Source organism: Bos grunniens, chromosome 18, assembly GCF_055505025.1.
Source record: "Bos grunniens cultivar Pamir isolate PY7600 chromosome 18, Bosgru_T2T1.0, whole genome shotgun sequence".
Classification (NCBI taxonomy): Eukaryota; Metazoa; Chordata; class Mammalia; order Artiodactyla; family Bovidae; genus Bos; species Bos grunniens.
Genome location: NC_141182.1, coordinates 65,337,519 through 65,351,018, shown reverse-complemented (window position 1 = coordinate 65,351,018; position 13,500 = coordinate 65,337,519). Strand labels below are relative to the sequence as shown.

Genomic DNA, 13,500 nt, shown 5'->3' with positions numbered 1-13,500 from the left:
GATGGAAAACAACAAAACCAGAATAATCTGGGGGAAAATATCTCGTGTTCACAGAGACAGTGGTATGATTTGTTCCAAATTCCTAAGCAACCTTCTTGCTAACACCAGTGGACATAGAATCTGTGTGATACTATACACCTCAAGGATTTAAATCTATTCAAACTTAAATAAATAGAAGTGTGGAAAGAACAACCAAAAAGAAAAAAAATTGGGGTCATCAGAATCTGATCTCTTTGATGAGAAGTGATTACTGTCATGGTCTGGGTGCGGGTTGGAAAAGAATTTCCAAACAGGAGACAGAATGAGCGGGAAATAAAGTTTATTAGAATGTGAGACTGTTACAACAGCAGGCCAGCTCAAGGGAAAACTGACGTTGAACAGGGGTTCTTAGTCCACTTTTATGTCCAGGGTACAAGGAGTGGGATAGGGGTCTTGCAGGTCATTTGCTGATTGGGTGAGGCGTGTATATGTGGGGGAAGAGTAGGGCAAATACCTTCTCTTTATGGGGTAGGAGGGGAGACAGGTTATACTGTTCTGTTAACAGTTACAACATGGGGGAGGGTGGACGATACAGGTCTGGTTTTTCCATTCCTGCATTCCAAGACCCTCCTTGGTTTTATCTGCTCTTTCGTCCTTGGGTCAAAACAATTATCATTCCTACTGTCACTGCAAAGATTGCATCTGCGTGGGGAGTGGAGATGATTCCAGAAAAGGTTGTGAAATGCAAGTCACTGAAAGCTGTTAATGTAGTTTTTTCAGAAATAGTGGCTGGATAGCTCTGGCAACATATCTGCAGAGGATTAAAAACAAAAGTTAAGATCTCAAAGAAAACTGAACAGGATGAGAACAGACAGTTATCTGAGCAGTGGCTATGTGGAAATTTTTGCCACTCAGGATTTTGTCTTAGAAATTTGATTATTTTTCCTTTCTTTAAAACATTAATACTTTGAAGTACAGTTTTAAGACCTTTAAAGTAGCCTTTAAACAGTAAAAACTTAAAATGGATAGGAAACTGGGGTCATGTTTATTCGATTCTTTAATAAAGTAAACGTTTAACAAAAAATTAAATGTTCAATGAGTATCTACTGATTTTCAAGCTCTATTGTAGTTTTGTATTTACATAAAGATTTTGCCACATTCCACACAGCCGTAAAGCCTTTCTCCAGTGTGAACTTCCGAGTGGTCACTGAGATGGGAGTTTGGCTATCAGATTTACCCTATTCACTACCCTACAAATAAGGTCTTTCCCAGTGTGTACTGCCTAGAGCTGAATACCTGAGCACTTGCTGTAAAAGCTTTCTTACATTTGCTAGACTTGTAAAGCCTTTTCCCAGTGCAGACTCTAATATGATGATCAAGAACGTCTCTGTGGCCAGAAAGAAGTGCCCTGATGAGGCGTTTCTTATTCTTAGGACACAGATGGGGGTAAGGTAGGGTGAGGACATGGAGAACCCTGAATTACATGAAGAGGGTCGCTCAACACAGTGACTGCCATCCCAGGTGTGCATTGAGTGGGATCCCTAAGGGGAGGAGGAGAAGTACAGGATCCAAGCACATTTGTTATTCACCATCGTTGACCTTCAGATATGTCGCTGTGAAGTTGGGGTGGGGGTGACATTTGCATTCGAGCCTTCCTGGGGCCAGACACCACATTCTTGAAGCTGTGATGGAGTGTACAGACCCAGCAACAGACAATGACCGCCACCTGTGTGATGCCGGATGTTCTGCCCCAAGCCTATGGTCCAGACACTCTGGATTACCCAGAGTTCCCACTGCTCTATAGGCTTTGGCAAGGGGCGCGCTGCGTCAGTCACAGGGAACAAGTGTACACCGGCCCCACTAGGGACAATGGGCATGAGTTTGAGAAACTCCGGGAGACAGTGAAGGACAGGGAAACCTGGCCTGCTGCAGTCCGTGGGGTTGCAAGAGTCAGGCACCACTGAGCGATGACAATAGGGACAACGGGAAGTGGTGCGGCCAACTTCTGGGAGCAGAGGAAGAGCTTCAGTGCAGTTCAGTGCAGTCGCTCGTCGTGTCCGACTCTTTGCGACCCCGTGAATCGCAGCACGCCAGGCCTCCCTGTCCATCACCAGCTCCCGGAGTTCACTCAGACTCACGTCCATCGAGTCGGTGATGCCATCCAGCCATCTCATCCTCTGTCGTCCCCTTCTCCTCCTGCCCCCAATCCCTCCCAGCATCAGGGTATTTTCCAACGAGTCAACTCTTCGCATGAGGTGGCCAAAGTATTGGAGTTTCAGCTTCAGCACCAGTCCTTCCAATGAACACCCAGGACTGATCTCCTTTAGGAGGAAGAACTTAACTCCTTTTAAAAGAGGCCAAAGGCTGATTTCTGGGAATCTTGTCTGTAGATCACCAGAATGTTGAGAAAGAAATCACTTCAGCCTCCATCAAGCGCAGCTACTTCTGTTTGGGACTAAAAATAACTGCTTGCCTGCACAGGTAGGGTAAGCCTCACAGAGCAGGAAGGGCACAGCCCTTAGCAGTAGCTGTTGTTGTGCTTCATTACTCTGCACCCTGCTACTAGGCAACAGGTCTTGCTCAGCCATTGCCCAGTGCCTCAGTGGGCCCTGCCCACAAGCAACCAACTGTCAATGAGCAGCCTGGTAGTTGTCCTGCTCAGCTATTGGTCAGCACCTCGGTGGGCCCTGCCCACAGGTAACTGTCAATGAAGGACCACTGGGGAAATGATTCAGTCAAAGGTCCGTGATGTGGTGGTCATTAAGTGGAGAGTGAGGTAAGAAGCAGATTCAGACCTTCTCCTGGAGGCCCTCCAGCTCACCCACATTGGGCCAGTGGGTGAGCTGGAGAGCCCAGGGAACAGACTGAGATCTACATCCTGAGAGCACCAGAGCCCTTACTAAGGCCCTCCACTAGCCGTGGCCCAGCCCTTGAAGCAGCGGTGAACCTCTCCCCCATCCCTTTCTCTGTAACCTAATAGCAGTGGCTGTCTGTGTGAGTTGCTGTCTGTGTGAGTTGCTGTCTGTAAGACCTGGTCTTCCACTTTGGGCAGCCTGAGGAGACAGAGGGCCAGTTGGGTTGGATGCCTGGCTTCCTCAGGGATGACAGCTGGGCAGGATATGGAAACCTGGTCCTGAAGGAGCTGCCAAGTGAGATCTGCCTCCTCTTAGCTAGGACTGGGACATTGGAGGGTGAAAGTTGTGCCTTGGGACTTTGCCAGGACAGATAATAACATCCATTTGGTAGAGACTTACAGGAACATAGTTACCTGACCATGACCGGACCTCAAGAACAAAGGATCTGACACTGAGAAGTCTTCAACAGCCAACTGAAAGCTTTTAGTAACTTTGGGGTTTTTAGGGCATGAGCCACCCATCTCTGTATGAATCTGTAATAAACCTTTCTCTGTTTCAGACTCTGTTTAGTATTGATGGGCCTCACTCTGTGTCAGGCACATGGACTTGCTATTTTGGTAACAATTTATGGCACCCCAGATAAGACCTCTGTGCCCATGGTAGATTGATCCGGGCCAGGGACAGCCCCTTCCCAAGTTCCCAGAAATTGCTCCAGGGAACTGGGAGGGATTCTCCCTGCCAGGTACCAGCCACTCAAGGGATGAGACTGTTTGGAGCAGAGAAATGTCCAGAGCTATGGACCACATTTCGTGTCACCTGGGGTAAGTCACTCAAGGTTGCACAGGCTGGGAATTCTCTCCAGTCCAAAAAACCCAATTGCCACTTAAAAAAAATTTTTTTTATGAAGTCCAGTTTATTTTTTCTATTGTTGTTTTTGCTTTTGGCGTCTTATCTAAAATACCATGACCTAATCCAAGGTCATGAACATTTATTTATTTTCTTTTAAGAGCTTTAGAGTTAAGCTCTTACATTTAGGTCTTTGATCCATTTCAAGTTAATTTTTGTATCTGGGGTTAGGGTGGGGGTCCAATTTCATTCTTTTGCATTTGGATTTTTTACTGATTTGACTGTGCTGAATCTTCATTGCTCCATGGGCTTTTTCCACAGTTGCAGTGACTGGGGGCCATGCTAGCTGTGGTGCACGGATTTCTAACTGTGATTGCCTCTCCCGCTGTGGAGCGTAGCCTCTAGAGCACTCAGGCTTCAGTAGTCCCAGCACACCAGTCCAGCAGTTGCAGCTCCAGGGCTTATAATACAGGCGAATAGTTGTGGCACAGGGACTTTGTTGCCCTGCAGCGTGTGGGATCCTCCTGTATCAGGAATCCGACCTGTGTCTCCTGCATCGGCAGGCTCACTTTCCACCACGGAACCACCAGAGAAGTCCCCAGCTGCCACTTTTGAAGAGCCTGGAGCAAAAGCAGAGGGTCAGGAGCAAAAGTAGGGTGCTGAGCCCCACCTTGGGGAGCAAGCAAACAAGGGAACCTATAATTTGTTTTCGCTCCCCTCTGCTGCAGCAGGGACCTCAAAAAAGCCTTACCTGAATTTCTTTTCTGGCCTCTGATCAGTTTCTGTTGATTAAGAAAGGAGGCCAAGAACCCTGGTTGGTAACAAAGCCATGTTATTGAGCTTCAGGGGAAGGTCGAGGCCTGGGAGGGCAATAAGATCTGATGTCCTGAGCAGGACCCAGATCTCCCCAGGTTCACAGTTGCTGAAAAGCTGAAGCCCACAAGATGAAGGGTGTGGACAGAGAACAGGGTAGCAGGCAGCAGTGGTCCTCAGTGGACCACTGTGAGCTGGTGATCGCGTGTTCTGGCATGGGAACTCACTGTCTTCTCGTGTGGGGCTAAATTTTAAAAATAACACCAATCTTAAAGATAAATTCATGTACTCAGCAGATATTTACTAGTTGTTGGAAATGTGTCAGCTATTTCAAAGCACCTGAGATAAGTTAGTGAAAAAAAACTGAGAAAATACTTGTCTTTCTTAAACTTACATTCGGGTGGTGTGAGACAATGGGAATAACATGAGAAAATTATAAAGTATATTCTAAATGGAGAGATACTATGGAAATACACATATTCACATGCATATTTGTGTCCATTACATTGGGGCTGTAGCCGAGGAAGCTTAATTTAGTGTGGGGCACTTTTGAGGGTAGTTTTCTGGTGAAACCTAAGATGGCGGTGGTAGGTGGAGGACTGGCGGAAGCGTCTCTGGCAGAGGGAACACTCATAGGGCTTCTCTCCCGTGTGGGTTCTCTCGTGAGCCCGAAGGTTGGTTTTGTGGGTGAAGGCCATTTCACATGTGCTGCACACAAAGGGCTTCTCTCCTGTGTGAATCCTCTGATGCACACGGAGGTCTGATGCCTGGAAGAAGCCTTTGCCACACTCGGCACAAATATATTTTCTCTCATTATTGCGTCTTTTCTGGTGAACTCTGAACCGAGAGGAGTACCTGAAGGTCTTGGGACATCTCTCACATCTGTATACTTCTGGGGCTCTGAGGGATCTTTCCTGGTGTTCCCCACGTGCACAAGTCCCCTCAGAGCTCTGGAGGGTAGAAACAGGCTCAGGGGTGACCTGGTCTGGTTCCACTTCCATGAGGACGTCTTGAGAGGAGGGTCCTTTCAGGGATCCATCCTGAGGCCTGGAGGGGCCTGGGCCTGCTCCTCTTCTGGAGTTCCGTGGATTCTCCAGAGAAACACCTCCTTCTTCCGGCCTCGGATGATTCTCTTCTTGGACAATGATTAGGGAAGGTATCTGATTGCTTGGACTAGTAATACTGTCACTTTTCACAGAAATGTTGCCATCATGTTCTTTACCTTCATTTCCTGTCGGAGGCGAAAAAGTGACTCAGTGAAGTTGCACCCAAGAAAGAGCCCACATGGGCCACCCCTCTGGGACCTGGGCTCTGCCCACTCACTTTGTCCTGTTTCCAGGGACGTATCTTGCACAGTCCAGGATGGAGTTCCCATGTTCACCCCTCCTGTTGACAACTGATTGGTTAGATGAAAGATGATTTCTTTTAAGGACATATTTTCTGAAAAGAGGGCTTCCTGCCCCTGCATGTGGACATGGACCTATTAAAAAAAAAAAAAAGGCATGATTATTTATCTACTATGTGATAAAACCGGTTTTGGAAAACCCACCTCAGTCAGGCTTTCCCAATATCTTTGTACTGTGGGCTCCCATACCTCTTTGTCCTGCCCTTATTTCTGCCTGTATCAAATTTCATGGTAATTTCTTTTTTAGTGTGTCTTCCATGATGAAAAAAGATGAATACTGCGAGTCCCTTGGACTTCAAGGAGAAAGGAGATCAAAGTAGTCAATCCTAAAGGAAATCAACCCTGAATATTCATTGGAAAGATTAAAGCTGAAGCTGAAACTCCAGTACTTTGGCCACTTGATGCAAAGAGCTAACTCATTAGGAAAGACCTTGATGCTGGAGAAGATTGAGGGCAAACGGAAAAGGGGGTGACAGAGGATAAGATGGTTGGATGGCATCACCGACTCAGTGGACATGGATTTGAGCAAACTCCAGGGGATAGTGGAGGGAGGGAAGCCTGGCGTGCTGCAGCCCATGGGGTCACACAGAGTCAGACACAACTGAGTGAACCATAACAAGGCTTTCTGAAGGAAGAACCAGCTCTTGTCAAGGCATTTCTCATCCTGAGGTTTCTGCCCAATTGACATTTTCTCAGTGGGGTCCTCTTAGCACTTCACCTATGAAAATCAATTACTCTAATTAATATGTTGGTTCCCATACGCCTGACTGAATAAACATATAAAATGTTGATTCTTGCTTACTTGGAATAGTAAGTATTTGTCTGAGGAAGAGTGATCTGACTAATAATTGGTCTACAGTAACCCTTCTTTCTCTTCTTCCAGGCATCAACAACTGAATGTATTGTTTATTCCTTACTCCTTTCTGCCCCTCATCCCAGAGGTCAGAACACTCTACCTACCAAGTCAGGTAGCTTTATGCAGTCATCATGCAGGTCTTCTGTGAATTTCTCCAGGTCTCCACCACTTGCTTTCCATTTCTCTTTCAAAGTAGACTTTTCACTGCAGTGCTTATTGATCATAAATTGTTCCAGGGCAAGTTGAAAAATAATTTCATGCTTGCTGTGTTTTTCTGGCTGCAGCCATAAGTGAAATGACTTATAGAGTCTTTGCAGTTCCTGCCTTGCACGTGAGTTATTGCCATTTTGCAATAAGCCGGGCTGAGTGTTCTGCAACTGAGAGATATCCTTTGCTGTTCGCAGAGTGGGTCCTCGACTGGGGATAAAGCCTGTATTTGCTGACTTTGGGTCCTCCTTGGATGGTTCATGCTGAAATGATGCTCTGAAACCTAAATCCATTCTTGGCAATGTTTCTTATAGATTCAGCTGCCAGGATTTAGTTCTTGACATCTTTTGTTTCTGGAGATCTGCTTTAAAACAACATCAGGACATTTATAAATAATATTTTATAAGTTTTCTTATTTCTTATTTTCTTATCTCACTATTTAGGTAACAATCAAATGTTGCATGAATGCTGCATACGTTGATACTGTTGGATGCTTAAAGATCACACAATAGAAACAGGAGATTTGTATCTAATTATATACATCACCAGTATAATTAAAAAAGAAAGAGAGAGCATACATTTCAGGCTCAGATAACTTCATAGGTAAATTTTGAGAAACTTAAGAAAGTAATAACTCTAATAATACACAAATTCTCACAGAGCATAGGGAAAGAGGAGACATTCCTATTTTAATTAATGAACCTTCCTGATCATGAAACTTTACAAATGCATTAAAGTAAGGGTGACTGCTGTCTAGCAACTCATATGAGTATAGATGTGAAAACCCTCAACTAAATGTCTGCAAATGAAACCAAGTCATGTGTAAAGAAAGCATATTATGTGTGGATGAAGTCTATGTTCTGCATGCATTTTGGGTTAAATTTCAAAAAGCCACATAATTTGCCACATTAATAGAACTGAAAGAACATACTACCACACAAGCAGATACATTGAATATGTTTAATAAAAGTCAGTACTCAATCCTAAGAAAGACACTTGCTAAGCTAGGAATAGAAGGAAACTTTCATTGTGATAAATAATTACAAAATAACTACAACAAAAATTGCTCTTAAAAGTACAACAAAAATTGTTCTTAAAAGTTTTATTCTTGGGATTGAGAGATGGAAGTCCGTTGTCAACTCTATACAACATATGGCTGGTCCCCAGGCAGTTAAATAAGATCTGAAAATGTATCAAGGACTTCCCTGGGCGTCCAGTGGTTGGGACTCTGTGCTCCCACTGCAGAGACGTGGACTCCATCCCTGGTCAGAGAGCTAAGATTGCATATGCCGCATGGCATGGCCGAAAACAGTTAAAATTTTAAAAATGTAAAAAAGAAAATGTATCAACTATCATTTATAGACAGCAGGATTTTGTTTGGGAAAAAAACCCTAAATATCTACAAATATTAGACTAGATGAATTTAACAAGGTGCCTTTTACAAGGTCAATATTCCAAAAGCAATTTTTATAAGAGAAACAAAATTAAAGTAATAACTTTATCATAATTTCCAACATTAAATACCTATGAACAAATCTAATGTAAGGTATGCAAGTTATCTGTAGATAACTACAAGATAATAAAGGTATGAAGAGAAAAGCCATGTTTATGAATTGATTGAAAGGCTCAATATTATTGGAAATGGAAGTTCTCTCTGGATGGATTGTATAGTCAATGAATTTTCAAGGAAAATCCAGAAGATGTGTGTGTGTGAGAGAGAGAGAAAACTGACAGAGCAATTCTAAATGACATGTAGCAAAAGGCCAAATAATAGACAGGGTATTTCTGAAGAATAAATTTGGAGGGAGACTTCCTGGTGGTCAAGTGGCCAAGACTCGGCGCTCCCAATGTAGGGGGCCTGGGTTCAATCCCTGGTCAGGAAACTTAGATCCCACATGCTGCAAATAAGACCCAGTGCAGCCAAACAAATAATAAACAAATAAAAATAAGTATTAAAAAATAAGCTTGGAGGATTTACACAGATAATAAAATGCTATTGAAATTATAATAATGATGGTGTCATAGTGCCACAAAAATAGAAAATAGAGCAACATAACAGAATAGTGTCCCAATACAGAGTGACATATATTCAGTCACTTGATTTATGGAAGACATAAGACCAGCTCAATATAATTAAAGTGTCAGTTGCTCAGTCCCATCTGACTCTTTGCAACTCCATGGACTGTAACCAGTCAGGCTCCTCTGTCCATGGAATTCTCCAGGCAAGAACACTAGAGTGGGTAGCCATCTCCTTGTCCAGGGGATCTTCCCAGAGGATTGAAACTGGTCTCCTGCATTGTATGCAGATTCTTAACCATCTGAGCCACCAGGGAAGCCACCAGTTAAAAAAAGCAATGATCTGTATAAAGTATGTTCTTTTAATTACTGTAGGAAGGTAAAATACTAGGAAAAAATAGAGAAAAGTGAACCAAATAGAAGCAATAGGATGGAATCCATACACTTTATTTCTCTGTGCTGAAAACTACATCAGGCACAGACATCTGTCTGGCTACCCCAGCCACGTCACTGCGACACAGTTCAATGATACAGCACTTAGGAAAATCACATTTCCTGTTTTGTTTTTCCCTCCGAAATTACTCTTCCTCGTGAACAGCATTTGTCTCTGCTTCACTGTGTTTATCAAAGTTACAACTTTATTATGGTCTATGTGTGTTTCTAATCCCTGCCCTTTCCCACTTGCGTGTGGAAGCAAGTACAGATGGCACTATAGTTAATAATACAAAATTACATATTTGAAAGTTGCTAAGAAAGTAAATATTTGTAATTTTTAATTTTTAAGAGTAAATCTTAAATGTTCTCATCATAAGAAAAATTTTCACAACTATATATGGTAATGATATTAATGACTTACTTTAGTGATTTTAATTAGCCATGAAAATAAGCTTTTTATTTAAAAAGTCATGAAATTAAAAGATGCTTGCCCCTTGGAAGAAAAGCTATGACCAACTTAGACAGCATATTAAAAAGCAGAGACATTACTTTGCCAACAAAGGTCCATCTAGTCAAGGCTATGGTTTTTCCAGTAGTCACACATGGATATGAGAGTTGGACCATAAAGAAAGCTGAGCACCAAATAATTGATGCTTTTGAACTGTGGTGTTGGAAAAGACTCTTGGAGAGTCCCTTGGACTGCAAGGAGATTCAACCAATCAATCCTAAAGGAAATCAGTTCTGAATATTCATTGGAAGGACTGATGCTGAAGCTGAAGCTTCAATACTTTGGCCACTTAATGTGAACTGACTTATTGAAAAGACCCTGATGCTGGGAAAGGTTGAAGGCAGGAGGATAAGGGGATGACAGAGGATGAGATGGTTGGATGGCATCACTGACTTGACGGACATGAATTTGAGCAAACTCTTGGAATTGGTGATGGACAGGGAAGTCTGGCATCCTATAGTCTATGGGTTACAGAGTAGGACACAGCTGAGCAACTGAACTGAACTGATTTTAGTGATTATTTCACAATATTATAAATATCAAATCATTATATTGTACATCTGAAAGTTTATTTGTTTGATGTTTTGCTTGTATTTTTTTTGCACTGCTGGGCCCTTGGAAGTAAAAGCGTGGAGTCCTAACCACTGAACTTCCAGGGAATTCCCCATTTGAAACTAATATAGTGTCATATATCAATTATACCTCACTAAAAAATGATTAAGTCCATCTTGTATATAATTTGCCTATTTTTGTGTCCTTTTCAATTTTCTATATGGTCAGTAATTCAAGGATTCATATATATATACATATATTTTTTTTTCCAATTTTATACCATAAAACAAAAGGGCTTGGTGGGAGTATGATAGCTAAGTCGCTTCAGTCGTGTCCGACTCTGTGTGACCCCATGGATGGCAGCCCACCAGGCTCCCCCCTCCCTGGGATTCTCCAGGCAAGAACACTGGAGTGGGCTGCCATTTCCTTCTCCAGTGCATGAAAGTGAAAAGTGAAAGTGAAGTCGCTCAGTCGTGTCCGACCCTCAGCGACCCCATGGACTGCAGCCTACCAGGCTCCTCCGTCCATGGCATTTTCCAGGCAAGAGTACTGGAGTGGGGTGCCATTGCCTTCTCTGAGTATGATAGGCGCACAGAAAACAAATTGTTTTCTGTTGCATACCTGTGTGCTAAGTCGTTTTGTGTCCAACTTTTTTTGACCCCATAGATTGTAGCCCCATAGGCTCCTCTGTCCATGGGATTTTCCAGGTGAGAATACTGGAATGGGTTGCCATTTCCTCCTCCAGGGCATCTTCCCCACCCAGGGATCAAATCTCTTACATCTCCTGCATTGGCAGGCAAATTCTTTGCCACTAATGCCACCTGGGAAGCCCTGGTTTCTGTTAGTTGATGATATTTCACATTTGGTGTCAACCTCATCAAGCAGTCTGATCAGATCAACTGCCTTGATCTCATCAATAAAAAAGCAAAGATAAATCCAGAAGGACCCCATAGGAGAAAATTTAATACATTCTTTCCTTTTCTTAATGCATTTATCACATACTGGCAGATGGCCCTATATAATGCTAATCCTCTAAGGACACCCCGTTTTACCATTCTTTTCCCTCACGGAAAAATATCAAATCCTTCCTAGCAGCACAGGGCCTCGCTGGAGCATGCATTCCCCTGACCCACATCTTAGGTGCTCTGGGTGGTTCTCCATATCCAAGTGCACTGGCCTTTTATTATTTTTATGTAGATCCCATGGTTTCTCCATCTGGGTCTCCCCACAAGTTCTTTCAGCACAACCCCAGGCACATACGGACAATCTGGTCCCACTTGCAGACATGCACTCAGTCCCACAGGGACACTGTGGGGCATTGAGGTTAAGACCTTGGAATTTGGGACTTGTCTGGTGGTCCAGTTAAGAACCTGCCTTGCAGTGAAGGGGACACAGGATCAATCCCTGCTCCGGGAAGTAAGATCCTGCACGCCCCAAAGTGTGCCAGAGTGGGGAAGGGAAGAAAAAGAAAGAAAGAAGTGGCTTCAATCAGGCTAGGTCTTTAAACAGAGTTCATAACATTAAACCCTCTGAGGCCAGAGAAGTTGTCAAAAAAAACATCCTCTAAGCTTGGAAAAGTGGGCTTCCCATGTGGCTCAGTGGTAAAGAATCTGCTGGCCAATGCAGGAACTACAGGCAATGCAGGTTCCACCCCAGGGGGAGGAAGATCCCCTGGAGGAGGAAATGGCAACCCACTCCAGTATTCTTGCCTGGAGAATCCCACGGTCAGGAGAGCCTGGCTGCAGTCCATGGGGTCACAAAGAGCTGTACACGACTGAGTGCCTGTACCTGAAAGCTTGGAAAAGCCGGTACCTATGAATTTTCCCCACATACGAATGCACTGAGCTTTGGCTAGAGTACAAAGTTTAAAGTTTTCCCTTTGTCCAGGAAACTCACCTCCTCCAGAAGACTGAACCTCAAGCTGGGTGATCCTGGGCTGACAGCTGAGGACTCTTTGCCGTGTGACCTGCTCTCTGAACTGGGTTCACCTGGTCTGCCCTCCCAAAGCTCCTCCCTTTTATAGGGCCTGGGACAGTAATGCATTCAAAGACATGATTGGATAAAACTTGCCTGCTGATTCAATCTTTGGAATTTTCACCCAGCTCCAGCTTTCTATAGTTAAACCAACTAATATTTCTGCAGTGAAGTGTAACAACACACACACTAATTGGAGGTACAAAGCTTAGTCTCGTGTTCTGATCAAGTTTTCTTTTTTTAATATAGAATATTTCATAAATACGCCTGTAGTCCTTACTCAGGGGCCATGCTACCCATCTCTGTATCATTCCAATTTTAGTACCTGTGTTGCCTCAGTGAGTACTGATCAAGTCTTGTTCTAAGTGGGTGTAATAGAAACTTTTTTAAAAAATGCATCTATTTATTTTTGGCTCTGCTGGGTCTTTATTGCGATGCCCTGGCTTCTCACTGTGGTGGCTTTTCTCGTGCCCCACAGACCTCAGTAGCTGCAGCACGCGGGCTTAGTTGCTCCGTGGCATGTGGGATCTTCCCGGATCAGGAAGCAAACTGGTGTCTCCAGCATTGGCAGGTGTGCTACCCATTGTGCCACCAAGGAAACCCCTTTGGTACCACTTGCTAATTTTCCAGGGCTTGTGGATCATGAGCGAGCCAGAGAACAAGGTTAATATTCTTTCCTCCTGTGCTAGTCTGGGGCTTGTGAGTCAGAGGGTTGCCCCAGGACCCGACAGGAGAGATTCCTAGTCCACCAAAGTTGCAGGGGCTGATACTAAGATCATTTCAGTGGGAAGAGAGAGAGCATTGATTATTTTACATTGACAAAGTACATCATTTAAGAGACTGAATGTGAGGACTGAGTGTGAAGTTGGAGTTTTAATGTTTTAAGGCTCCTGGTTTAAAAATTGGCTGTTGGCAGGGTTGTGTACTGAGTAGGAAGAAAGGGCTCCCCCAGGTCCCACGTGCTTCAACCAAGAGTTCTCATGCTGCAACTAAAGATCCCACACACCTCAATGAAGACTGAAGATCTCATGTGACATGACCGTGACCTGGTCAG

General features: G+C 43.9%; 1 protein-coding gene and 1 non-coding gene across 5 annotated transcripts; both read right to left on the bottom strand.

The window, feature by feature from the left end:
* Positions 1 to 302: 302 nt before the first annotated feature.
* Positions 303 to 12,473, bottom strand: LOC147354827 (zinc finger and SCAN domain-containing protein 4-like). 4 transcript variants are annotated; one of them, XM_086355078.1, is made up of 5 exons: positions 12,369 to 12,473; positions 6,859 to 7,322; positions 5,817 to 5,973; positions 5,349 to 5,724; positions 303 to 790 (listed from the first exon to the last, which is right to left on the bottom strand). In XM_086355078.1, exons 2-5 carry the CDS (start codon positions 7,252 to 7,254, stop codon positions 742 to 744), a joined length of 978 nt encoding a protein of 325 aa, XP_086211204.1. In that variant the 5' UTR covers positions 7,255 to 7,322; positions 12,369 to 12,473; the 3' UTR covers positions 303 to 741. The 4 variants fall into 4 exon arrangements, with proteins under 4 accessions (XP_086211204.1, XP_086211203.1, XP_086211202.1 ...); XM_086355077.1 differs by lacking the exon at positions 303 to 790 and adding an exon at positions 4,113 to 4,300; XM_086355076.1 differs by lacking the exon at positions 303 to 790 and having other exon boundaries at positions 4,778 to 5,724; positions 6,859 to 7,325.
* Positions 12,474 to 12,685: 212 nt separating this feature from the next.
* Positions 12,686 to 12,792, bottom strand: LOC147354826 (U6 spliceosomal RNA). Its single transcript, XR_015146764.1, has one exon. It is a non-coding gene; the product is annotated as a U6 spliceosomal RNA (small nuclear RNA).
* Positions 12,793 to 13,500: the final 708 nt, after the last annotated feature.